The sequence below is a fragment of the Oncorhynchus mykiss genome, chromosome 12 (genome assembly GCF_013265735.2).
Source record: "Oncorhynchus mykiss isolate Arlee chromosome 12, USDA_OmykA_1.1, whole genome shotgun sequence".
NCBI classification, from domain to species: domain Eukaryota; kingdom Metazoa; phylum Chordata; class Actinopteri; order Salmoniformes; family Salmonidae; genus Oncorhynchus; species Oncorhynchus mykiss.
This window is the reverse complement of record NC_048576.1, coordinates 39,378,895-39,405,263: the sequence shown is the minus strand read 5'-3', so window position 1 is coordinate 39,405,263 and position 26,369 is coordinate 39,378,895. Positions and strand designations below refer to the sequence as shown.

Sequence of the window (26,369 nt, the reverse complement as noted above, 5' to 3'; positions counted from 1 at the left end):
GCTTGGACACCCCAGCTTTGAGGCTGCTGCTGCTGCTAAAATGTCTGAGACGAACCTGAGAATCAGTGGGGGGGCGGTGAGGTTTGGGGCGACCTATGGGGGCAACAGGCTCTTCTCTGGGGGCAGGAGCGGTGGAGGTGGCGGCGGAGGGGCCGGAATGGCCCTCTCCAGGTCTTTTGGAATGGGCGGGGGTGGAAGAGCGGGACTCGGTATGAGAGGAGGGATGGGGCTAGGCATGGGGATGGGAATGGGTGGAGGCCTTGGGATGGGAGGAGGCCTGGGGATGGGAATGGGGGGAGGCCTGGGGATGGGGGGAGGCCTGGGGATGGGGCTAGGAATGGGGGGCGGAGGAGGTGGAGGCGGTCTTGGGATGGGAATGGGTGGACGTGCCCTGGCTCTAGGAGCCGGCGGTGGAGGGGTCAGTGCAGCAGGGTTCAGGGCTGGCGTGGCCCCACTCAGGGCTCGCTTGGGCGGCCGGGTCTTCAAGATCGGAGGCTATGGCTTCAACCCGTCTTTCCTGAGCTCCACCACTGCAGTGGGTGGTGACGTGGGTGTCAGCCCTGTGCCAAGCATCGACCCCTCGCTACCCTCGCTCGACACAGTCCAGGTGACCCGCCTAAAGGAGAAGGAGGAGCTGCAGGTCCTCAATGACAAGTTTGCCACCTTCATTGACAAGGTATGTAATGAAAATATTACACTCTTCATACAGGCAGTATCTTTAATGTCTATAATCAATAATAATTTATGTTGGTATTTAGCCACTATGCTTCATTCATTTTAATCCATCTCAGTAATATTTTAAGTGCACTTTAAGAATACAGTAATTAGCTATGCTTCTTATTCATGCATAAATATGGTCCCATGTGTAAACTCAATATTTGTACAGGTGCTTGAACAACCAAATTAATTAAACTATGTACTACTGCTTGAACAAATTAATTAACATTATGTTGATCAGTATCCTCTATCCATCAACATCCTACACATCCTCTGAGGGTGTGACATTTTATAGCCTAGGTGGATTTCGATTACAGATGTGGATTGACCAATGCATAATTTATGTTTGTGCTTAAACCAGTTGAGGATAGTCTTAGATTGTGCTGGTTTTGAAATTGATAGCAATGCTCATGTAGGCAGTCAACATTGCTATCATGCAAAAACATTATGCATGTATTGGTTCTACACTGAGTGTACAAAACATTAGGAACACCTTCGTAATATTGAGTTGCACCCCCTTTGCCCTCAGAACACCCTCAATTCGTTAGGGCATGGACTCTACAAGGTGTCGAAAGCGTTCCACCGGGATGCTGGCCCATGTTAAACCCAATGCTTCCCACAGTTGTGTCAAATTTGCAGGAGGTTCTTTGGGCGGTGGACCATTCTTGATTCGGATGGGAAACTGTTGAGCGTGAAAAACCCAGCAACGTTGCAGTTCTTGACACACTCAAACCGGTGCGCAGGGCACCTACTACCGTACCCCATTCAAAGGCACAGAAATATTTTGTCTTGGCCATTCACCCTCTGAATGACACACACACAATTAGTGTCTCAATTGTCTTAAGGCTTAAAAATAATTATTTACCCGTCTCCTCCCTTTCATCTACACTGATTGAAATGGATTTAACAAGCGACATCAATAAGGGATCATAGCTTTCACCTGGTCAGTCTGTCATGGAAAGATCAGTGTTCCTAATGTTTTGATCTAAATAAAAAAAAAAGAACAGGCCATTAGAATGTTCTGAACATCAATATCCAAAATCAATCAAGCTCATTGAAATTCAGACCCATTCTTGGAGAGGAACAACAGACTGTATTTCTATGTTGTAAACCCAATAGAAATCTATTTGTGTAGTGTATTCATCGATCTGGCCTCTCTCGTTCTCTCTCATGGTCCCCAGGCTCGCTCTCTGGAGCAGACCAACGCTGTGTTGAGGGCCAAGATCGCCATGTTCACCAACCCGGACCAGAGCGGCCCTGCCAACACCTCCATCCTGCTCACCTCTGCCATCGGTACCTACAAGATCCAGATTGATGGCCTGTCTGCCACCAAGGAGGCCATTGTTGCTGAGATTGAGCACTACAAGAGCATCATCGAAGATGTCCAGAGCAGGTGGGTGGGGTTAGGGTAGATTACCTCACAAAAGTGGTGCCATAATGAAATAAACATTGACCCTATAATACACAATACAGTAAAGTTAAGTGTCCCCACATTACAGTGAATCCACAACACAGTATCATAAAGTGTGGGTCTAGTGTTAGTCACTAATCTGTCTGCTGCACCAGGCCTGAAGAGAGAAAGCTCTCAGCCTCATGTAGATGTGGTGACTTTGCGTTATAATTACCTCAGCAGATCAATGCATTTAATGCTCAATTGGAGCAAAATCCAGCAGCAGATTCTTGAGCCTTTTGATCTGAAGAGAATCTGCATCCTACCAACACACAGCTTGACATTCAATTGATGCTGCGAAAAAATAACAACAAATACTCACATTTGTTTCAGCCGAGTACACAATATATGACCCTTTAAACTCACGAAGCAGAATTGTAGACGTCGATGATATATGAAAGCTAATGCATACATTTGACATAAAACCTTCTATTGGTTTTATATTGAAAGGTTTGAGGAGGAGACCGTCCAAACCAAGTCATTAGAGATGGACTGGACCACATTAAAAGAGGTATGGATACATCATGGTGTTATCAAACTACCAAAGGATTATTCAAACTATTGAAATAATGAATAACATTCTGTTATGGCTACTAAAACCACTACTCCCATGCTTTAACAGGAGGTAGACAATCTCTACATGAGCATTTTTGAGCTTCAAACCAACATTGGCGGACTGGAAGATCAGATTGGTCTCTCAAAGCAGGTGTATGATGCTGTGAGTACATGATGACAAAGTCTTTTACTGGAAAAGTCTTGCTGAACTTGCTAGGGGAGGGGTGTTCAGTGCACATTTAGGCTCTATAAAATGAGCAAACATGAAACATTGTAAACGTTTTTCCCCCCCTCTTGGTTCACATTTGTATTAGAATTGTCCATATGCACTGTTCCTTGTCTGCTCCTGTACTCCACCAGTAAAAGCATTCCTCCCTGAGCCCTCTGGAGATGATCCCTTGCCCAGGCGCTGCATTAAAATGTCTCCCCATCAATTATGGAGATTCAGACAAGCTGACAGTCAGCACTCAACACTAAGCACTACTGCTTCTCTCTCTCTCGCTCACTAAAATCACCCAGATGATCACTGCTGCAGAACCAGACCTTTCATAAGTGTTCACAACATTATGGATTCACATTACACATCCTGTGACTCTCTCAGTATCGTAAATGGCATAATTGGTACACAGGAGGGACAATGTGGGCCTATTATTCTAACAACACGGTTGCAGTAGATTATAGTATATATGGGGATCAACAAAGAGTAGGGTACATTTACCAAAGCGATATTGGAAAGTGTTCAAATAAAGGCAACATGCCCAACAGATGTTGTGCAGTGTGTTTTCAGAGTTCAATTGTGAGTCTCAACACAGTACTACGCATATTTTAAAAGCTGTATTATGTTGCCATAGCCACAAGGAAGACTAAAACAATTGCACATTAGACATAACACATTTGCTTTGTGTTGTAGAAAGTGAAGGAGGTGAGGAACATCATGACGGGCAGTGTGAGGTCAGCCTTCTCCATCTCGGTGGACAACGCAGCCCAAGCCCAGGACCTGACCTCTGCCCTGTCGGACGTCAAGTCCCACTATGAAGCCCTGGCCCAGCGCAGCAAGCAGGACGCCCTTGTTTCTGTGCAGGACAGTGTATGTTCCCTTCAGCGACCGACAGTATCTAGTCTGCATTTTGTCAACCAGTCTATTGGCCCATCAACTTTACATTGTATTAACATAATCATCTCAAGTCTGTCAGGCATTATCTAACGATAACTAGTTGCAAAAATGATTACTTGTTTTGCAAACACCATAACATTCATTATCTCTCATTCTTATCTGTGTTGCAGTCTCCCCCAAGTGGATGTTCTTAGCATTGCACTCAGAATACACTATTTTAGCCTACATTGCCTTCCAGCATCCAACCCCAAATCTTATGTTTATTTCTCAAGTTTGCGTAGACTAAGACTAGTGAAGGCACCATGAAAATGTAACCTCCTTTTTCTTATTTCAAACCCCAGCTCTCCATGATGTCCATGACATCCCAGCCCAGTACCCAGACTCTGACCCAAACCAAAGAGGAGCTGCGCATGTACAAACTGCAGATCGACTCAGTACAGAGGGAGATCGACAGACTCAAGACCCTGGTAGGAACATGACCTTGTCTACCCTGAAATTATACAGCATCAAATAAAATGTTTCATTGATTTCATAAATGACAGTATGAGGGTAAGTATCCCACTCCTATCTCCTGACAACCTAATGCTCGCCACAGTATTTTAATACGCAGGACTGATCTCTCCCGTTGTAGAACATCCAGATGGAATCTCAGGTGGATGAGGCAGAGTCCCACTCCAGCTCCCACACAGAGACCTATCAGGAGCAGGTGCTGACCCTCAAGTTGCAGCTGGATGACATCAGAAAGGTAAGGATGGGGTACAGAGTCCTCCACAAGTATACACCAGTAAAAAATACAACTCCTATGAGCCACTTTCACATGCAGTTTCTAGGTGCAGCATAACCCATGAATCATGCTCTTCTTACAGCAAATAACACACTATGGTCAAGAGTACCAGGAACTCCTGGCCAGTAAAATGTCTCTAGATGTTGAGATCACTGCATACAAGAAGCTTCTGGACAGCGAGGAGAGCAGGTAAGAGAGTAGGGTCTCATACATCATCCAGATGTTCACCCATATAAGTGCTGATTGATGCTCTCTGAAGTTCTACGCCCGTCTCTATGATAGTCATGTATTTGTGATGAATATGGTTTCAGACTGAGGTCAGGAGGCGGCGTGACCGTGCACATGTCTAAGACTGCCATTGGAGGAGGGGGAGGTGGGGCTGGCCTGGCCCTGGGAGGAGGAGGCGGCGGCGGCGGCGGCGGCATGGGTCTGGGTCTGGGAGGAGGAGGAGGCGGCGGCGGCATGGGTCTGGGAGGAGGAGGAGGCGGCGGCGGCATGGGTCTGGGCGGTGGCTACAGAATAGGCGGAGGCCTAGGAGGAGGCTTTGGAGGGGGTCTGGGCAGTGGCTTTGGAGGTTTTGGAGGAGGTCTGGGGTTAGGAGGAGGTGGAGGGTCTTTCGGAGGCGGGGGATCCTTCGGAGGCGGGGGGTCCTTCGGAGGCGGGAGCAGCTACATGTCCTCCAGCCTGAGCAGCAGTGGACGTGAGTACAGCTCCCATCTCTATGAACTAGTTTTACTTTTATCTGTAATGCCTCCTTTAAAACGATACTATTACTGGCGCCATCTTAAAGGAATATCACACTCCAAAATATCACAATGTCAAGATAAGTCCATGTCACAGGCCATCCACAAGCTAAAATGAATGGAAAAGCACCATGGTATTTCCAGATTTGTTGTACGTGTCTTTGAATTTATTTGGGTTGGGGCGGCAGGTAGCCTAGTGGTTTGAGCGTTGGACGAGTAACCGAAAGGTGGCAAGATAAAAATCTGTCGTTCTGCCCCTGAACAAGGCAGTTAACCCATCATTGAAAATAAGAATTTATTCTTAACTGACTTGCCTAGTTAAATAAAGGTTGAAATAATAAATTAAATGGCAGGGTCTACACAACTTATTGCTTGGGACATGGACTCATCATAGAGGTCTAAAAATAAGTTAAATTTGGGAGTGTATTGTCCCTTTACCTTCTGAGATTCAACCATAGATAATGGGACTTCCAACTTCATTGGCGGAGGGCTCAGCCAATCGTGCTATTTTAAAATGGATTGCCTCAATGGTGTTGGCAGTTGCCTTAGGTCATGTATTTTTAATCCCGTGGCCTTTTGGTAGGCTGTCATTGTAAATAAGAATTTGTTCTTAACCGGCTTGCCAAGGTAAAGGTTAAATTTAAAAAAGACTAATGGGACAGATAAAGATGAGTTTCTCTATGGGTGCAACGCAGACAATTCCTCATTGGACCACTCTTTCCCTTCCAGTCTCTTCAACAGTGTACTGAGGACAAACAGGACCGACCAGAGAATCTCCATCTGCCTACATTGAGATGGAACCCTGTTTTAGCAGAATTACTAAGAAAGATCAACAGTCTCAGATTCTGTTGTGTGACTTGCCATAATGTAACATGTTTAATATCAATAAAAGCAGTGTTATTTCACCATGTGCAACACATTCAATCGGCTTGAGGTCTACTAGCATAATCCCCAAGGCCTGGATTCAAGCTGACTATGCTCCCTTGTTCGCAGAGAACGCATGCAAGGAAAATGGCGCATAGACAACGCAATGACCAATTATTATTTGAATACTTATCAGTTCAGAGGCTTATGAACACTCCAGAATTTTGCATAAGATTCACACTGGTGTGTTGGGATGGAGTAGGGACGCAAAGGGAACATACAGCCTAAGACCACAAACAAACCTCGCCCTTCCTTTGTATGAAAAGGATATCAATAGCTCTTCGTAGAGCAAAGTTACAAAACCAGAGCATGAGACCCCATCTTCACAACCACAGGCTCTCTCTCTCTCTCTGGCCTAAGTACACACATATAGTCCACTTTATTCTCCTCTGCCTCCCTTCTTCTGTTTGCCTTCAGGCTATGTCGTCTTGGCCTTCTTGGTCGGACCCTGTACAGGTGTCTCTCCTCCTCCTGGTAGTTTCCTCTTGATTTTGTTTATTTTCTTCTTTCCTCCCTCTGGTTTCCCCAAGGGGACTGTGTTGGCATCTGCTGCCCCCTGCTCAGAGACAGGCAGTTGCTTCTTGCGGTTCTTTCTCTTCTTGGTCTCCGGCAGGAATCCTTTCTTCTTCTTGGGAGCGGTCGGCTCAGCCTGGTCTTTGGTTTTCCTGGTTCTGTCCCTTTTGGGCTTTCTGTTAAAGGTGGAGCCACAAAACATGGTATTAAAGCAGGTATTTTCAAAGTGGTGTCCACCTCTAAATATATAGAATGTAATCTCTTTAATGAATATTACTAACAGATTAAACATTGTCTGTGGATCTGTGGAATAGAGTACAATATTATTAATATACAGTTTGTGTTCCTAACTATGGTCTGCCTGGGAGGCACACAGGGATATTGGTATCAATAGGCCTGTATTCCCCCAAAATGTTTATTTTTTAACATAAATCACAGTGCATTTAAAATGGCAAAGTTCTCTCGCTGCCTCATGGCAGGATATTTGCTTTAAAGCTGAACAGAATCTCTTCCCCATGACAAAACATGTAGAACTGCAGGAAATTAGCTCAATCTGCAACATTCTCTCCGATGCCAAGAGGCAGGCTTTTAAAATTTTTCTTCCCAGGGCCCGAGACTTGGTTCGTCTGACCATGCACTGCCGAAGTAGTACAACTCCTTGTATCTCACTCCAGTTGTGTTTTAATTATGAGGGAGTCCCTTATGAATTGGGTCTCCGGCCCCAAACAGTTTGAGAACCACTAGCCAAGCTGCTCTGTTGGCATACTGGCACAGCAGTTCTCTTACCAATTATCTGAAATAGTGGAAATGCTCAAAGTTTCAACAGTACTCATCCCCCCCAAAATAGCTGACATATTCAGTAGGTCTCAATGATATGAGTATTGTTGGTACAATTATTTCCCAATGACATGGCACTGTAACAGTAAACATGTGGCAGAGTTACTCACATGACTCCAAAATGTTTCATAACAGCCCAGTAGGTGTCCTCCATCTGTCCAGTCTTCCTGAAGCCCAGAACCTCTCTCATGGACTGAATAACCTTTTCGAGGGGCTCCAGATCCACAGACAGCTTCTGTAAAACACAGGAGACAAAAGTAGGTTAAAGAATCTGGAAAGACAAATGATGGGTGGGGGGGTATTAAAGGGATAAGTTGCTTTACCTGCTCGTTGACAGTTTTAACCAGGAAGAGACTGAGCTCCAGGGCTTTGACCAACTTCTCCTGGACCACCTTGTTCTTACCAGTCTCAACTACAGTCTCCAGACTCTGAGGAGAACATCCACAACCATATCAGTAACAAATCAGCAGCTCCAGGGAGAGATGGGTAATGTACAGTATCATCCAAGTCAAACCTAGAGATTAAACTGGATGAAAAACATTGTTAAAGTTGATCAGTTTTTAATGTAACATGCTTTTGAAGAAAGTTTGGGGTCGTACGCACATCCCAGGCGGCACCTTAATTGGGGAGGACGGGCTCATAGTAATGGCTGGATCGGAATCAATGGAATGGTATCAAACATGTTTTCAATGTGTTTGATAGCACGCCATTATTATGAGCTGTCCTCCCCTCAGCAGCCTGCTGTGATGCACATCCTTAAATACGTAGGGGCTGGACTAAAATAATAATGGAAAAGAACAGGGAGGGCCCCACACACTATGGTCCCAATTTACCACAATATCATTTTTCCCATGCTTTGCAGTAATGATGTGATATAGAGATTGATTCCTGTGGTGTTTCACACAGTGACATGTTCTCTGATGTCTAAGCTTGGGTGAGGTGTTTGATGCCTACCGCTGCCACACGGCCCACCGCCTGCTGAAGCAGCCCTGCCCAGGGGTTGCCTGCTAACAGCTGCTGTACCTCCCTGCTCTGCAGCCCCCGCAGCACCATGGCACTGGCCTGGCTCTGTGGAACACACACGCATACAAAATGAAACACTCAATGGGAAGATGATTTTGTGCAGATCAGTGGTATTTACCGTCAGTCTGAAAGGATCATTGGCTGGGAAGAGTGTGGTCCGTCATCACTGTATTAAAACTAGAGTTGGTAGAAGTTGAACCTAACTACTGGTCCAGGGTCAGATGCCTCTTTTTACTGGTAATTGTTGAGGTGGAGCCTGCTAGTCTTACCTGTTGGTGTTCTCTGACTCCTGTTGTGATGTGTTCCACTGCGGTCACCAACAGGTTTACACACAGAACCTACACACAACACAAGATAATCAACCTCCAACAGCATCACGTTACAACAAGCCAACAGACGTCTTGACACTAGTTGTGGGGATTCTAGAAAGCACAGAGCAACAAGAGGAAACAACAACGCATCTTCAAGTGTTTATGCAGTCATTTGAATCAATAGAGAGCAGTTTGGATGCGGTTGGTTGTTGACTCACAGGGAAGCGGGTGAAGAGGTCGACAAACATTAGGCCTGACAGAGGGCTTTTCCTGCGCGTCATGAAGGAGCAGAGCGCCCCTTTAAAGATGGCCGACACCCTCTCCACGTCCACGTTACCCATGAACCTCAGCTGCAACACCGAGATTTCAGCAGGTTGGTTTCATATAAATGATGCACTAATAGTAAATACTCGGCATACATTAAGGTTGAACGCTAAAGGTTGGTTAAGGAACAATTGTCACTGTAGTCAACTCTGAAAGGTAAAGAGGCTTACCTCAGTAGAAGGTGTTGTCTTGCCATCTGCTGAGGCCCCGGGCACCCCCCTCTCAGCACCTTGACCAGGTACAGAGATGCACTGAAGAAGTAGAGTGACACTGAGGAGTCAGACAGCTTCTGGGTTTTGGTCATGAGTTTCTCCAGCAGGTCGTGGAGCTCCCCCTGTCTGTTGCCCACGGTCTTACAGTACTGCTTGGCACGGCACAGCTGGTTCCTGGGGGTAGGAGAGGACGAGGGTGACGTTGACTGATCAGTGTGGCAGAATAATACTGGAAACTGTTGACATAACATGATAATCTGTTTCCGCAGACAGAATACATCGGTCTTCAATGCACCCGCATATGACAAGTTGTTCTTTCGAGGTGCAGAAAAGTAAAGCACAAATCCTGTCCCACATCTCTAATACATTGCGAGGTGTTTTCAGTATTAAAGGAAAACTCCATCCCAAAATGTTTTTCTTGTCAGTAATCAAGTTTTCAAGCGTACATGTGTTCCTAAATTGAAAAATGTGGAACAAAACACATTTGGGAGCACAATGGAAGTATTTGAGGAAGGAGGTTGCCGTGGCAACAGCGGAGAGCTCCCCCAATGTTTTTGGCATGGAGAGATGATAGAGCCGACATGACACATTGGGCTGGGCGATATCGTCTTTTAAGGTATTCCGTTATGGCTCCACGTACCGGTATGGATTTTTACAATACCGTTGAGAAAAATGTATTTTGATGCATTGCTACATAAATAAAAAGTTTTACAAATTTCCCTACTTCACTGTCAGTTTTGTCCTAGTATGGTTGAATATAAATTAAATCAGAATGGAGAAAGCCCATTCAAACCACTTAGAATGTATTTGTTGCCATCCTAGGGTCATGGCCTACTAATAAAACATACCAGTCAAAAGTTTGGACACACCTACTCATTTAAGGGTTTTTCTTTATTTTTACTATTTTCTACATTGTAGAATAATAGTGAAGACATCAAAACTATGAAATAGCACATATGGAATCATGTAGTAACCAAAAAAAGTGTTAAAATCAAAATATATTTGCGATTATTCAAAGTAGCCACCCTTTCCCTTGATAGCTTTCTTGGTTTGTCACTGGCCTACACACAATATCCCATAATGTCAAAGTGGAATAATTATGTTTTTTCAAAATGTTTACAAATTAATAAAAAGCTGAAATGTCTTGAGTAATCAACCCCTTTGTTATGGCAAGCCTAAAGTTCAGGAGTGCAAACCACATGGACTTACTCTGTATGCAATAAGTGTTTAAACCTGTTATGGATGATGCGAATTTTCGCAGCTTTTTGTTAAAAATCGCGCAACATTTCAAAGTCCTGCTACTCATGCCAGGAATATAGTATATGCATATGATAAGTATGTGTGGATAGAAAACACTCTGAAGTTTCTAAAACTGGTTAAATCGGGTCTGTGGCTATAACAGAACGTGTTTAGGAGTAAAAATCCCTGGTAAAACTGTTTACCAAAAACAAAACAAAAAATATTTGTCCGCCATTCAATTAATTGTTTAAGACGAGAGAAAATATATGCGAACCCCCTGTAAACGCCTACAGCTTCCACACGATGTCACCATTGCTATCAATATCGGAATCATTTATCCCTGGTTACAACACGAATAGACCCCTCCCTTCTTCTGGCGCACCACAGTATGTTGTGAAACTGAAAAAATGGACGATGTTTTCCAGACTTGCTGCTATCGAATACAGATCGCCCCGTGATCAATTTGATACATCATTTACGTTTATTAATACCTAAAGTTGGTTTAGAAACGTTGTTTGAAGTGATTTGTAAAAGTTTATAGGCGACTTTTGTAATTTTAAAAAGTGACGTTGCGTCTTGTAAATGGGACTTTTTGCAGCATCAGACTGGCCTTCAGCAAATGACATTTTGGGTATACAATGACGGATTTAATCGGGAAAAAGACCCAATTGTGATGTTTATGGGACATATAGGAGTGCCAACAAAGAAGCTCGCCCAAGGTAATGAATGTTTTATATTTTATTTCTGCGTTTTGGGTAGCGCCAGCTACCGCAAAATCTGTTGTTTACGTGTCGTGCTGGTATTTTGGGGGGTGCATGCTATCAGATAATAGCTTCTCATGCTTTTGCCGAAAAGCATTTTACAAATCTGACTTGGTGGCTAGATTCACAACGAGTGTAGCTTTAATTCATTACCTTGCATGTGTGTTTTAATGAAAGTTTGAGATTTAACAAGTACTAAGTAAAGTACTATAGGTGGCGCTCTGAAATTTCCGCTGAGCTATCCCTGTGCAGGGACCACCTCCATAAGAAGTTTTTAATTGTCTTTTTTTTGTTGTCAACAATCTACACAAAAAAACTCTGTCAAAGTGGAAGAAAAATGTGAACGTTTGTTAAAACATTTATGAAAAATAACACACTAATGTATCTTGATTAGATCAGTATTCACCCCCTGAGTCAATACGTTTGAATACGTTAGAATCACCTTTGGCAGCGACTACACAGCTTTCCAGACCCTTTGAACAGTTACACAGACATTACACTCTCTAACTGTTTTAAAATCACCATTGGCCTCATGGTGAAATCCCTGAGTGATTTCCTTCCTCACCGGCAACTGAGTTAGGAACGTCTTTGTCGTGACTGGGTGTATTGATACACCATCCAAAGTGTAATTAATAACATTACCATGCTCAAATGGGTATTCATTGTCTGCTTTTTTTTTTTTAAACCTATCAACCAATAGGTGCCGTTCTTTGCGAGGCATTGGAAAAACTCCCTGGTCTTTGTGGTTTAATCTGTGTTTGAAATTCACTGCTCAACTGAGGGACCTTACAATTATGTGTAGGGTACAGAAATTAGGTAGTTTATTTGAAAAAATCATGTTTTTTTTTGCTAGTGCCTTTAGAGACACGCAGGCTCAAAAATCATCCCATTTTTTAACAACAAAAACATCAAGGGGTGTGAATACTTTCTGAAGGCAGTGTATGTATCTGAAGGTAGTGGGTATGTTTCTGAGCCTGCGTGTCTCTAAAGGCACTAGCATGACGTACTTGAAGATGTCTGCGGCCTTGCGGAGGAAGTCCTGCTCCTGCTGGTCGCTCTCGGAGCTCATGCCGCTCTCGATGACGCTGAGCAGGGGCTCCACCATGCCCAGCACCAGAGGGCTGCTGCCCTGCCTGGCCAGGAACACCTCCACCAGGTCCAGCACCTAGAACACAGCATAAGACCAGGGTCAGCACCTAGAACACAGCATAAGACCAGGGTCAGCACCCCATGAACATAGGGGGACCATCACCAGAAGAACAAGAGAGGCAGTGTTAGAAATATAACTGCTAGAGTACAGTGCTTCACCTATATTAATTTAGCAGTGAAATCATTGCCACCACTCCATGTAAAAAATAATAAATATATAAATTACAAAGAAAGATAACGGAGCTATAATTTTTTTTTTTACCAGATCATCTTTGAGAACTAACAATCACCCAAATAAAAACTAGACAGTCGGGGAGAATTTTTTCTCTCCAAAACTGCCATTGATTTCGTAATGTTTAAGTCACTCAGATAGCATAACAACACAGCATAAGCCATGGCAAAATGTGCTTTAAAACAGCAACAAGAACATTTTGGGTTGGCCACGCCGACTACCACACCTTTCACACTTACAACTCTATCCAAACAGGCGAAACGGAAATAGTCATCTTGTCATGTGAATACCTTGATCTTGAAGTCTCTGACGAGGGTCTTTTCCTTTTTTAGCTTGTCCTTCTCATCCTTCTTGGCCTGCATCTTCTTCTTCTGTTCAAGGAACAGTCCTGCGATGCTGCCGTCCAGCTTCATCATGGCTTCATCGTCCAGCTCGTAATCATCGCTGCCGTCCTCTTCAGTGGCCTGTGACATGCAGCAAGAAAGACCCGGTCCAGTTAAAATGTCTAGAACAGCGCTGTGTATTAATGTCTCTGCTTTTGAACCCCCCCCCCCCCCCCCTCCTCAGAGAGTGAGGATTTCAATGAAACCTGAAACCGCTAGAATCTTATCCAGAGCGACTTAACACAAAATGCATTTAAAACATTTTTTATTGAGCACTATAAGTGAAACCTTCAAAAATAAGAGTAAAGTACAATCCCAGAGCTAGAACAAAAGACCAATCACAATACACCTACCAGAGCACCCTGGTTCTGTAGGACCTTCATCAGCTCAATGCGGAAGTTCTGATCCACCTCGCTCCCCTCCTCCATGGCCTCATCTTCACCCTCATCAGAGTCGTCGTCTGATGCATCCGACTCATCCTCATTCTGGAGAAGCAAGTAATACATATATTTACGAAGAGTAAAAATATAAGCAATAGCTGTTACTGGACACTAAACAATACCAAACAAAAATATATAGGCAACAACTTTTTGGGCTCTTTCTAATTATTATTAGATTCTAAATGGGAGAATAATGTGGACTTGCCTGACTAAATAAACTGGATGCGTGCATGGTGATAATAAAGCCATGAATAGCGGTAGCTTCACTCTCACCATTTGAATCTCTCCATCACTGTTTTTATCATGAGAAAGCGTGCAAAAACCAGGTTCCTTTTGTAATGGGAGGATTTGTATAGAAAGCCAAGTTGATGCCAGCATTAGATGCTGTCGTCCTCAATAACCGCACATGGTTTTACCGCAACACCTTTCAATTGAAGTGGCAGAGAATAAATGAAAGTGGGCACGTCTCACAAAAACGGAAATCGTGGATAATAAGGGGAGCAGGAGAACTTCTAGATTGGCTACAATAATTGCAAGGTAGGCCTATTCCAGTACTTGAATTTCTGAGCTCCAAATTCAAGTAGGCTACTTCAAGCCCCTTGTATTGTTTAAAATTGCAGGTGTAACATTGAAACCAAAATGTATTTGTCATGTTATTTCATTACTATATCATATTGAGAAGAAGCACACTAGGCAATGTCATTTGTTGTCATCATATCCAGAATAATTCATAGGAATAGAGTTGGGTGTTACGCAATAGTCTATCCTACACAATTGCGCACAGTAGACTTGGTGTACAATCCGAGGCACAAAAACATGAACTCATTTGATGGTTTCCCTGTTAAATCTAACGAGACCCTGCTGTAAAACATGCAGACAACAACTGATGATCAACATCAACTCGCTAGGGTTATTAGATCCAACGTGGATCCTGACAACTGTCTTCACAAACACCTTTTTTCCAGCACTTGGGCGGTTGCATCGCATACGCCATCACAACAGCTGTTTGTCACTTGACTGTCATTCAAAAAATTCCTTCCTGGATCAGATGATTACATGTGAAAATATCACGGTGTAATTAAACAGCTTGACACCAAATGCACATCCAACCGTGTTATGCATAATTATTGAAGCACGTTAAAGACAATATTGATTTATGTTTTAAGTATCAAGGTAAGGTGACTCAGAAGCCTTCCATTTTGCAATAGCATACATTTTGGGGGATTTGTGTGCCCATGAAAACTGTTTCACCTCTTAACATAAGCAGACATGAAATGTTAGGTAGTTACACTGCATTTCTGAGATCTCTATACAAAAAACAGTGACGGCTAGATACAGGTTTCTTACAGGGCTCAAGTTCAATGTCTGATTTAACTGATTAATGCTTAATATATAATATGACGACAACTTACACTGCCACAAATGCAAGGACAGAAAAGTAATGTTTTATGTCACACGATTTTGGACAAATCCGTCAAGACACCAAACCAAGAGAAGGGGTCGTCTAGCTATATTCAATAAAATGTCAAACCCTTATATATCTTAATGTAATGACATGGGGGAAAAATGGCTAACTATTATCAATGAGTTCTCAATAGCTGTAACATGTTGTCCAGCATAGGAAATCCTCGCTGGTACCCTAGTTTATAGAAAAACCCTGGTGTAGATTTGTGAACGTGTGAAAGAACTGAACTGACCATCTCTTCGTCGTCTTCATCCTCGCCTCTCTTTTTTTTGTCTTTCTTCTTTATTTTGTCAGAGTCTTTATCATCCGTCACCACGATGGAACTGTCCTCCTCATCTTTATCTGGGTCCAGAACCTAAAAGACACAATGAGTCAAATTAATGGACATTCCTGTAATATATCAACATTTACTTTCGCAAATCAACAGAAGTTTTACCTTCAGTGAACACTTTTATGCAACATTTAAAAACCACAGCTCTGTAAGAGTACAGTATTCTCTAGGCTGGTGAGGGCTCTGGCGGTGACGTGGGGACAGATGTTGGAGAAGACAGTCCTGCAGACGTGGCGGATGTGTCTACTGGGCTGGGACAGGAGTGAGAGCAGGATGTCCACCACCACCTCAGCCCAGTGGGGCTCCTCCTCTCCTGCTGCTGCAGAACCTGGATTAACAGGACATGTGGTTACAGAGACATCCCACCAAAGGCTACCATACTGAACATAGAGGCTGGTATTTATACTAACCTTAAGCCAGGTGTACACTACACGACTTTCAAAACCCTGACATCGCTAAACCTCACAATAAACGACCATCTTCCCTGTAGTTTTTTTGTCACGCAAATGTAGTGGTGCGCACACTAAATGATCTGGCAGACGGGGGTCACACACTACAAGATTCTTCACTTGGTGTTGAGGATTGTCGATACCAACCACGCTGTCCGGCGAAAACAATGACGTGATTAGACGACCTGTGGCTCAAAGCAGCCTCAAACGTTTTCAGTCAGACATTCACGCTTTCCCTACAGTTGAAATATCTAGCCACCATTTTTAACATTGCTCAGAGCTGTAACGATTTGGCACTTTGGCTTTGATTAAGGTACAAACGCATTCTAGTAGTAGTCATCGCTCCTTCTTGAGTCTACACATTATGGGTAATGCGAAACAACATAATCTCACTGGCTTCTTCTCTGGCAAGCTCTCATTGGCTATTGCTCATCACCGTTCTAAAAACTTGTCGTTGCATTTCTCACACTACAAGAGCATTGCAGATTGTGCCGAAAAAAAAAACATACTTGAAATTTTTGGGACGTCTGCTCAAAAACAAGATCGGTATCCCTCAGATTTGAGTCTCTGACCCTCTCACATTTAACAAGCGGCAGTGACGGCCGCACGCCTGAGTAGGCAACGATATTGGGATTTTGTCTCCGATTTCAAAAACTTGTCTGGGACAGCTAAATCGGGGCCAAAATCGTGTAACGTACACCCGGCTTTACTGTCACTGTACAACTGTGAACCAGTATGGATGGGAAATAACTAAATATATGGTTTTCAATATATGGAGAATGAGTACTTCTTTCCTTGTCACGGATTAAGACTGGGGTGGTTTTGGCAAACTCAACTCTTCAGTAAGATTCGGTTGGCTCCGACACATTCTCTATGGTCATGTGATCTTACCGGTTACCGCCTTCTTCTTCTTGGACTTCTTCTCTTGGGCTTTTTCCATGCAGTTCTGCAGATCCTGCATCAGGTCTACCAAATCCTCTGGAGCCTTTACGGTACAAGCAAACATGTATACATAAACGTGGGATAAAAAGGACAAAGTAAAATGATGTATCTAAGAAATCTTACCATACTACGACAATCATTTTCATCCCTCATTTGTTTATCAATTGCGTACCTTGAAGAGGTGAATGCCAACCAGCAGGAAGAGTTGTTGGAAAGCAGAGGTCTCTGGAGTCTGGCCTTTCTTAGATTTCTTCATTAGAGTCCCCACTGACGCCAGCATACTACATCAGAACAGGTTCACTATTGGCTTACATTTTTCTTACACCAACCTTTAACCCCCCCCCTCCATATGGTCCATTTACAGTCAGTGTGGTCCGTACCTGTCCCAGGCCTGTCTCTGCTCAGGACTGAAGGGCTGGGTGCTCTTAACGTACTTAGGCTGGTTGAGCAGGGTGTCAGCGTACCGCACCAGACAGAAGATCCACATGGAGCCGTCAGCCATCACACCCTGCATGTGCCTCTGGTTGCGGGCTGCCACCTCAGGGGAGTCGCCCAGCAAAGGCAGGTGGTTGATGTGCTGCAGCAATCTGGAGGGGTTGGGAGGTTAGAGAGATGTGTTAATCGGATGTGTAGTGTAGGGCAGGGGTCGACAACCGGTGACCCCTGCCCTAAAATCATATCTTTTTTTGGACTTCAGTTTTTGGGAAAAACAAATACTAAAATCACCAGGAATTCAGCTAAAATATGTTTAATTTAGGAAATTTGTTCCCAAATATTCCCACAAATAGAAATATGTGATCATGTCTCAATGTAATCAAGGTATGAAAAGATTGAATTTGAAAATAATCTATTTTGGGGTTTAGTTGTGGTCAATGTTCAGTAGTGCTGGGTGATATATCAAAGTCATTTGAGTAATATGAATGTATGTTCTAGCGCAATGTGTCTTTTTGGTCTCGTCTCCGTCGCTGCTCCTGTGCACACCTTCCCACTTACAGACAGACACCAAGCCCCTCCCGCTGCTACACAACAATGTCCTCTCTGGACAACAAGCAGTTTAAACTTGCTATTTGCATTGGAGGTTTGGTCCAACAGAATCGGACATACGGACACCGAAACGCTTAAGAGAAATTATTTTACTGTAATAGACGAGAACTTAACCATCCAACGATACCCTGTTTATGTCTCAACTCCCAAAATGTAGAACAAAGCAGATCCTAATAAAAACCAGAGTATCAATGTTGTAGAAAATGAATGCTCCATTTGTCACGCGTAGCATTTTAGCCACAGACTTATGTGCTAGTCTGTATAAATGTGCAATGAGCCTAAAAAGACTCATGTATATAAGGAATTGGCAACTCATTCTCACTCTGAGAAATAATATTTTTATTATCTAGGTTGGCCACTTGATTTCAACATCTAAACAAAGTGGACAGGCTGTTATTCAAACAGTTGGAGACGGACAGGAGGGTCTATTCATAACAGATGAACCATTCTCTACCTTGTTAGCAGGCAAATAGATCCAAGTTGGCTAAACTTGAAATACAGTATAAAGACTCACTAGCACGTGGGCTTGTGTTAATGAGACCCATGTTCATTCTGATGTGGTCATCCTGTCTGGGTTGGCGCCCCCCCACCCCCCACCCCTTGGGTTGTGCCGCGGCGGAGGTCTTTGTGGGCTATACTCAGCCTTGTCTCGGAATGGTAAGTTGGTGGTTGAAGATATCCCTCTAGTGGTGTGGGGGCTGTGCTTTGGCAAAGTGGGTGGGGTTATATCCTTCCTGTTTGGCCCTGTCCGGGGGTGTCCTCGGATGGGGCCACAGTGTCTCCTGACCCCTCCTGTCTCAGCCTCCAGTATTTATGCTGCAGTAGTTTACGTGTCGGGGGACTAGGGTCAGTTTGTTATATCTGGAGTACTTCTCCTGTCCTATTCGGTGTCCTGTGTGAATCTAAGTGTGCGTTCTCTAATTCTCTCCTTCTCCCTTTCTTTCTCTCTCTCTCTCTCTCTCGGAGGACCTGAGCCCTAGAACCATGCCCCAGGACTACCTGACATGATGACTCCTTGCTGTCCCCAGTCCACCTGGCCGTGCTGCTGCTCCAGTTTCAACTGACCTGAGCCCTAGGACCATGCCCCAGGACTACCTGACATGATGACTCCTTGCTGTCCCCAGTCCACCTGACCGTGCTGCTGCTCCAGTTTCAACTGTTCTGCCTTATTATTATTCGACCATGCTGGTCATTTATGAACATTTGAACATCTTGGCCATGTTCTGTTATAATCTCCACCCGACACAGCCAGAAGAGGACTGGCCACCCCACATAGCCTGGTTCCTCTCTAGGTTTCTTCCTAGGTTTTGGCCTTTCTAGGGAGTTTTTCCAAGCCACCGTGCTTCTACACCTGCATTGCTTGCTGTTTGGGGTTTTAGGCTGGGTTTCTGTACAGCACTTTGAGATATCAGCTGATGTACGAAGGGCTATATAAATAAATTTGATTTGATTTGATTATAATTCCAGGCCATCCACTCCAACAAATATCGGCCAGTGGCTTTAATCTAGTTACCTACCTCTGGTGTAGGGCATCTAGAGTGTAACGTAAAAGAACACTCACGCTATGGAGTTTCATGCAATTACCCCTTTAAAACCATACATGTTTAAAACTTAACTGACTATTCCAGCCACCTACCATTGTAGCCATGCTCTTCATCTTTGACTACCCCACAGCTTGTTTTTTGAAAAATGATAAAGAGTGTAAAGTAGTCTTATCTCACCCAAAGAAGGAGTTTATGATGATGGCTCTGGTCTTCTCATCCAGGGGCACTGACAGGGTGGCTTCTGTCTCAAGTATGTCTGGGGTGGCCTTCTTAGAATTGAAGAACGCATGGAAAAAGACAAACCTGGCACGATGGAGGACAAAACAATGAGTTAACATCTATGCTACATTATGACTATAAAGTGCCCTTCAGAATACAATAGTTATAGAAATGTTGGGAAGATTACTACGCACATCCAACTTGGCACAGGAAAAATATCACCCTTTGCTGCTCCCAAAAGTGATATCACCAAGGCATAATCTAAAATCACTTGGGGGAGCAGCAAACAGTGAGAGACATGACATTTTCCCTGCAGTGAGATCGCTCACCTGGCTACATCCATCACTAGAGCCTCCTCTCTCTTCACCTGGTTGTTCTCGGCGATGGAGGTTAGGCGTGGAATGATCCACTTCCTCAGGCGGAATATACAGTTCTCTCTCCTAAGGATAGAGAGAGTCAACAATTCAATGGGATACTTTTAGTTTAGAAGCCAGAAGGCATATATTAGTCATTCTAGGACTTGCTCCAAGAGTTCTACTCACTGGATTCCGCCCTCCTGGTTCTCCTTCTGCCTGCGGGTGCTGAAGTCCAGGCAGCTGTCCAGCCGGGGGTTGAGGAACATGTCTTTGAGCCAGTCCACGTAGCTCTGCAGTGCGGTCGGCTGCAGGTGCTGCACAACCCTCCAGAAGGAGGGCACCACAGGGTAGCCCTGGTTTGTGAGCAGGGAGAAGGCCACCATCACCGCCAGCTGCTTCTCCGGGTCATCGCAGCCCTGCAGGAAGTCGCCAACGTACGTCTCCATCTCGGGGGCAAACTTAAAGCGGTCTGGGAGCTGAGGGGGCGAGATGAGTGCATACTTGTAAGTCAATATATTTTAAAACATTTCCTTTTTGGATAAGTGAGCATCTTACTATATATTTTCTGTGACCAACTAAGATGCCAGCAGCTTCACTATGTATTTTTTATCATCTGGTGCAGTCATGAGTCGACAGACATTTGTAGGGAGACTGACCTGGGCAGAGACCACGTGTTCCCCGTAGGTCCTCATCACCTCTCCATTTAACACCTGTTTCAGCTGGGCCAGGGTCAACAAGGGCAGGGCACTACCCAACAGCCGGTAGCTCAGGTAACTGGGGCACAGAGAGAAGACAGCCCGATGTCACAGGAAGGCCAAAAAGATCATCAAGGACAACAACCACCCGAGCCACTGCCTGTTCACCCCGCTATCACCCAGAAGGTGAGGTCAGTACAGGTGCATCAAAGCTGGGACCGAGAGACTGAAAAACAGCTCCTATCTCAAGGCCATCAGACTGTTAAATAGCCAACACTAGCACACAGAGGCAGCTGCCAATATACATTGACTTGAAATCACTGGCCACTTTAATAAATGGAACACTAGTCACTTTAATAATGTTTACATATCTTGCATTACTCGTCTCATATGTATATACTGTATTCCATACTATTCTACTGTATCTTAGTCTATGCAGCTCGGACATTGCTCGTCCATATACTTATATATTCTTACTTCCTTTGCTTAGATTTGTGTGTATTGGGTATATGTTGTGAAATTGTTAGATATTACTGCACTGTCGGAGCTAGAAACACAAGCATTTCACTACACCTGCAATAACATCTGCTAAACATGTGTGTGACCAATAAAATTAGGTTTGCTAGAACAGCTATGTAAATTTACAGCACAGGAAGGAAAACAGGAACATACATGGGGGGAAATGCTTGCATTAAGTTAGAAAAATGACAGGGGTAAAAATTGTATTACAGGGGTCTAGGCTACAGAACTTAGTTCAATCATCTAATATTCGGGTTCAGGGTCCAAATGTGAGTGAGGAGCCAACAGTCTTAACCCCAATGCTGTGCTTACTGTGTGGGCCCCGGCTGGTCTTTCAGCATGCCGTTAATGATGGTCTCCCTCCAGAAGAGCTCAAAGTTGTCCTCCCTCAGAGAGATCTGCAGCAGGTCCAGAGCCACCGCAGGCAGCAGGCGGTCCTTCTTGACTGAGCGGGCCGCCATCTTCAGTACATCTGTCAACCTAGGGGAGAGGATGGACAGGAGACACAGGTTTGATTTTACATTTAGTAAGTGTGTGTGTGTGTGTGTGTGTGTCATCCTGACCATGAAAAAAAAACATAGCCCTAGTCGTAAAAAGCTGCTCACTTAGGGATATTGTCCATGGTTATGATGGTGGAGGTGCCCAGCAGCTTCTTCAGCTTCTTGGGCTTGAGCACCTGGGGGAACTTCTGCATGGCCACCAGGAGGAGCTGCAGCTGCTCAGGGGTGCTGAAGGCAGAGGACAGGTCTGTCTGCAGGGCTCCCAGCAGCACCTCCTCAAACACCTCCTCTGACGTCTGGAGAACCACACAGACCAAACAATACACAGGTCATACCGACTGCACCCTTCAACACAAGGATTTATCACATTGAGACACCATTAGAAGAGTGATACACTATGAAGTAGAGCTGGCTGAGTCACTCACCTCAGACAGGATGTCCACCATGGTCTTCCTGGGCAGGTCCCGCAGGTGTTCTCTATACTGCGATAGGCTCTGGAGGAGCTGGACACACTCCAGCACCACCTGAGGCTCCTGTCACACACACACACACACACAAACACACACACACACACACACACACACACACACACGGGTGAGTAAGAAAACCAAACACACACTGAAGTCTGAAAAGTAGAAACCAAGCTATGTCTGGCAGTAACAATAAGGGGGGCATATGTGCACTTCAATTCTCTGTGCAAAACATGGTATACTAGTCTTCTCTGCCAAGCCCATGGGTGACCTGGTGTCATTCTTACCTTTGGAAGGCGTGTGGACTGAGACAGGGCGAGCACACCAAAGAAGTTCCCAAAAGCAGCATTTCTGATGAGTTTCTGTCAACATGAATATAAACGTCAACATAAGATACTGTGCAATATAGAGACCTTCGTTGGCTGATTACATTAAGTATATGGATGTTAGTGAAACACTCCCGAGCGGCGCAGCAGACTAAGGCACTGCATCTCAGTGCAGGAGGCGTCACTACAGTCCCTGGTTTGAATCCAGGCTGTATCACATCCGGCCGTGATTGGGAGTGCCATAGGGTGGCGCACAATTGGCCCAGCGTAGTCCAGGTTTGGCCAGGGTAGGCCGTCATTGTAAATAAGAATTTGTTCTTAACTTACTTACCTAGTTAAATAACAGTTAAATAAAAAAAATATTATAAATTTACCACACCATCTAACTTGTCACATCACATGCTTACCTTTTTCACTTTCGCCAAGTTGTGCTTCTCTTTGATTTGATCAAAGGCTGTACGCAGAGGTATCTCCTCAAACACGCTCAGTACCTGACAACCAAAACAATGACAGAAATGATGCATCAGTAACAACCTCTTATATGTTATGTAGCAACACCTTCATAACGCCTTCGTAAGACATGTACAAAGAAATAGGATGTTGGTGAGCCATTAGATGTACTATTAACATTACCTGTCCCAAAGCCAAACTGAAGCCTGGCCGGGCAGCCTCTCTAGTGTGTGCCAAGCCATCCACCAGTCTCTTCAGGGTGTATGTCAACTCATCTGTCTAGAAAGGAAAGAGAAGAGAACACATACATTATAGCAAAATGTCAAGAACTCTATGGACCCATATATGTAACATGTATATGTGTGGTGGAACATACACCTTCTAAACAGACAGTATGACAGCAACTCAAATGCATATAAGTAGAGTAGCATTCCAGCAATCAAAACTCTCAACTCAACACACGTTGCCAGGTGTGAAATAAGTTTCGTTTACATACTGTGCCAAACTTGATATGGATTACGTTAATGTTATTGCCAGTTTCTCTAAAGTCCAACACCCACCAATAGCATAAAAGTGGCAATATGCCTAGCTAACCAGCTACTGTAGTTGGTTTAGCAAGATAAGTAGGCTATGTTAGCTAACAAGCTAACTCCGTAGCAGCTAACTTAGCAACTGAGAGCTGTCCCAAACACACCAACCTTTTCACTAGTCTTCAGATATTGTATGAGATTTTCAATGGCCTTCAGCCGTATCTCTTGTTCAGGTTTAGCGATATCCCAGAAGAAGTCCAGGAACTCGCGGTTCTGTTGGAGAATACCCTTGGCATCAGTAATTTTCGGTCGCACTGGTTCATTTTCTATCTCCCCCATGTCTACATGCATCTTATTCATGCCATGTGACAGGGAGATAAGGGTTTTGAGTAGACGTAACAGGTTAACGTTGGGGAAACGAATGGAGTTACCTAAAATATATATATTTTTTAGTTAATTTGACAAAAGCTGTATCGCTTTTTATAAGAGGAAAAGGCCAAGCAAGAGGCATAACTGGGGCCAAAATCTGTCTTCTCCAGCAGGTGGTTTTTTAAAAATTGTATTCGGTCGTCAAGCGATGGGTTTTTATATGGAGGTCGTGGAGTGTCGAAATTCGTTCATAACAATATAATGACGTATTTGCTACGTGTTACTTATTTGATTGAATCGAAGTTTCGTAATGATTCGGTTGTTACGATTGTATTGATATAAGTAGGACACGTGACATCCCGGTAACTTTGAGAAAAAGCACGTTATAAAATCACTAGTTACCACAGTCACAAAGTCATAAACCTTCTTAAAATGTTACTTTAAACCTAACCTTAACCACACTGATAACCGTATGCCTAACGCGAAATTAAGACCCAAACCATGTTTGTATATATATACGATATAGTAAATGTTGACTTTGTGGCTGCACACATATCTGTCCTCTGTCCTCTCATTGGCTAGAATGGCCCCACCTGATCTAGCTTCCTCCTGATTGTCTTCCATTTTTGAAGACTTTTCTTTTCACTTTTAGAGCGCCAACTAGAGTATCCGATGGATATTTTGGATCAATGGTTCCTAAAATTTGTATAGTTCCGTACCCCTTCAAACATTCAACCTCCAGCTTCGTACGCCCTCTTGCACCATGGTCAGCGCACTCTCAAATTATGTTTTTTGCCATCATTGTATGCCTGCCAAAATACGATTTTTTTTCCCCTTCACAACCCGGCTCGTGGGAAGTGACAAAGAGCTCGTATAGGACCAGGGCACAAATAATAATATTATAATAATCAATTATTTTGCTCTTTATTTAGCCATCTTACATATAAAACTTATTTGTTCATTGAAAATTATGAATAACTCACCACAGGTTAATGAGAAGAGTGTGCTTGAAAGGACGCACATAACAATGTGGGGTTGTATTGGAGAGAGTCACACTCCTTAAATAATTTTCCACACACAGTCTGTGCCTGTATTTAGTTTTCATGCTAGTGAGGGCCGAGAATCCACTCTCACATACTTTCGGGAGACCAAGATCCCCCCCAGTCGGGACAGCCCTAGATATAAGTACAGTAATAACAAGCAAATAAACATGTGGCTGTTGTTTACTTTGCAGATGAGATCGTGTGTGGCAACTGGCAGGCAAACATGTCAGGAGGGCAAGGCCTGTTGGACGAGAAAAACCCAACCTATACTACCGTTCAAAAGTTAGGGGTCACTTAGAAATGTCCTTGTTTTTGAAAGAAAAGCCAACAAAAATTGTCCATTAAAAATAACATCAAATTGATCAGAAATACAGTATAGACATTGTTAATGTTGTTTATGACTATTGTAGCTGGAAACGGCAGATTTTTAATGGTATATCGACATAGGCGTACGGAGGCCCATTATCAGCAACCATCACTCATGTGTTCCAATGGCACGTTGTGTTAGCTAATCCAAGTTTATCATTTTAAAAGGCTAATTGATCATAAGAAAACCCTTTTGCGATTATGTTAGCGCAGCTGAAAACTGTTGTTCTGCTTAAAGAAAACAGAAAACTGGCCTTCTTTAGACTAGTTGAGTATCTGGAGCATCAGCATTTGTGGGTTCGATTACAGGCTCAAAATGGCCAAAAACAAAGACCTTTCTTCTGAAACTCGTCAGTCTATTCTATTGTTCTATTCTTGGCTATTCCATGCGAGAAATTGCCAAGAAACTGAAGTTCTCGTACAGCGCTGTGTACAACTCCCTTCACAGAATGGCGCAAACTGTCTCTAACCAGAATAGAAAGAGGAGTGGGAGGCCCAAGTGCACAACTGAGCAAGGGGACAAGTACATTAGTGTCTAGTTTGAGAAACAGACGCCTCCACAAGTCCTCAACTGGAAGCTTCATTAAATAGTACCCACAAAACGCCAGTCTCAATGTCAAGAGCGAAGAAGCAACTCCGGGATGCTGGCCTTATAGGCATAGTTGCAAAGAAAAAGCCATATCTCAGACAGGCCAATAAAAATAAAAGGTTAAGATGGGCAAAATAACACAGACACTGGACAGAGGAACTCTGCCTAGAAGGCCAGCATCCCAGAGTCGCCTCTTCACTGTTAATGTTGAGACTTGTGTTTTGCGAGTAACGGTTTACTCAAGTAGTATTTTACTGGGTGACTTTCACTTTTACTTGAGTCATTTTGTATTAAGGTACACTATATATACAAAGGTATGTGGACACCCCTTCAAATTAGTGGATTTGGCTATCTCAGCCACATCCGTTACTGACAGGTGTATACAATTTGAGCACACAGCCATGCAATATCCATAGACAAATATTGAAAGAAGAATGGCCTTACTGAAGAG

The 26,369-nt window shown here is 43.9% G+C and overlaps 2 protein-coding genes across 2 annotated transcripts; one reads left to right on the top strand and one right to left on the bottom strand.

Moving 5' to 3' along the window:
* si:dkey-183i3.5 (uncharacterized protein LOC566445 homolog) lies at window positions 1-6,268 on the top strand. Its single transcript, XM_036937555.1, has 11 exons — window positions 1-344; window positions 405-676; window positions 1,899-2,110; window positions 2,618-2,678; window positions 2,790-2,885; window positions 3,633-3,809; window positions 4,178-4,303; window positions 4,468-4,581; window positions 4,703-4,809; window positions 4,932-5,320; window positions 6,093-6,268. The coding sequence occupies exons 1-11, from the start codon at window positions 41-43 to the stop codon at window positions 6,110-6,112; spliced, it is 1,878 nt and encodes a 625-aa protein (XP_036793450.1). The 5' UTR covers window positions 1-40; the 3' UTR covers window positions 6,113-6,268.
* On the bottom strand, window positions 3,544-24,360 carry LOC110537603 (myb-binding protein 1A-like protein). The gene is made up of 26 exons (XM_036937554.1): window positions 23,720-24,360; window positions 23,205-23,300; window positions 22,979-23,062; window positions 22,533-22,607; window positions 22,201-22,308; window positions 21,881-22,071; window positions 21,588-21,755; window positions 20,718-20,835; window positions 20,248-20,537; window positions 20,035-20,145; window positions 19,664-19,789; window positions 17,279-17,485; window positions 17,071-17,179; window positions 16,848-16,941; window positions 15,666-15,835; window positions 15,409-15,531; window positions 13,625-13,756; window positions 13,179-13,352; window positions 12,515-12,672; window positions 9,489-9,681; window positions 9,190-9,321; window positions 8,930-8,998; window positions 8,592-8,705; window positions 7,961-8,065; window positions 7,748-7,872; window positions 3,544-6,976 (listed from the first exon to the last, which is right to left on the bottom strand). Exons 1-26 carry the CDS (start codon window positions 23,909-23,911, stop codon window positions 6,706-6,708), a joined length of 3,735 nt encoding a protein of 1,244 aa, XP_036793449.1. The 5' UTR covers window positions 23,912-24,360; the 3' UTR covers window positions 3,544-6,705.
* Window positions 24,361-26,369: the final 2,009 nt, after the last annotated feature.

What these genes read in the sequence shown, in the direction of transcription:
- si:dkey-183i3.5 (XM_036937555.1), top strand. Translation starts at nt 41, where the DNA reads ATGTCTGAGACGAACCTGAGAATCAGTGGGGGGGCGGTGAGGTTTGGG. An exon ending in CAAAGCAGGTGTATGATGCT is followed by an intron (nt 2,886 to 3,632) that starts GTGAGTACATGA and finishes TTTGTGTTGTAG; the next exon opens with AAAGTGAAGGAGGTGAGGAA. An exon ending in CTGGACAGCGAGGAGAGCAG is followed by an intron (nt 4,810 to 4,931) that starts GTAAGAGAGTAG and finishes ATATGGTTTCAG; the next exon opens with ACTGAGGTCAGGAGGCGGCG.
- LOC110537603 (XM_036937554.1), bottom strand. Translation starts at nt 23,911, where the DNA reads ATGAATAAGATGCATGTAGACATGGGGGAGATAGAAAATGAACCAGTG. An exon ending in ATCATAAACTCCTTCTTTGG is followed by an intron (nt 17,486 to 19,663) that starts GTGAGATAAGAC and finishes CAACCCCTCCAG; the next exon opens with ATTGCTGCAGCACATCAACC. An exon ending in AAGGCCGCAGACATCTTCAA is followed by an intron (nt 9,682 to 12,514) that starts GTACGTCATGCT and finishes TCCTACCCCCAG; the next exon opens with GAACCAGCTGTGCCGTGCCA.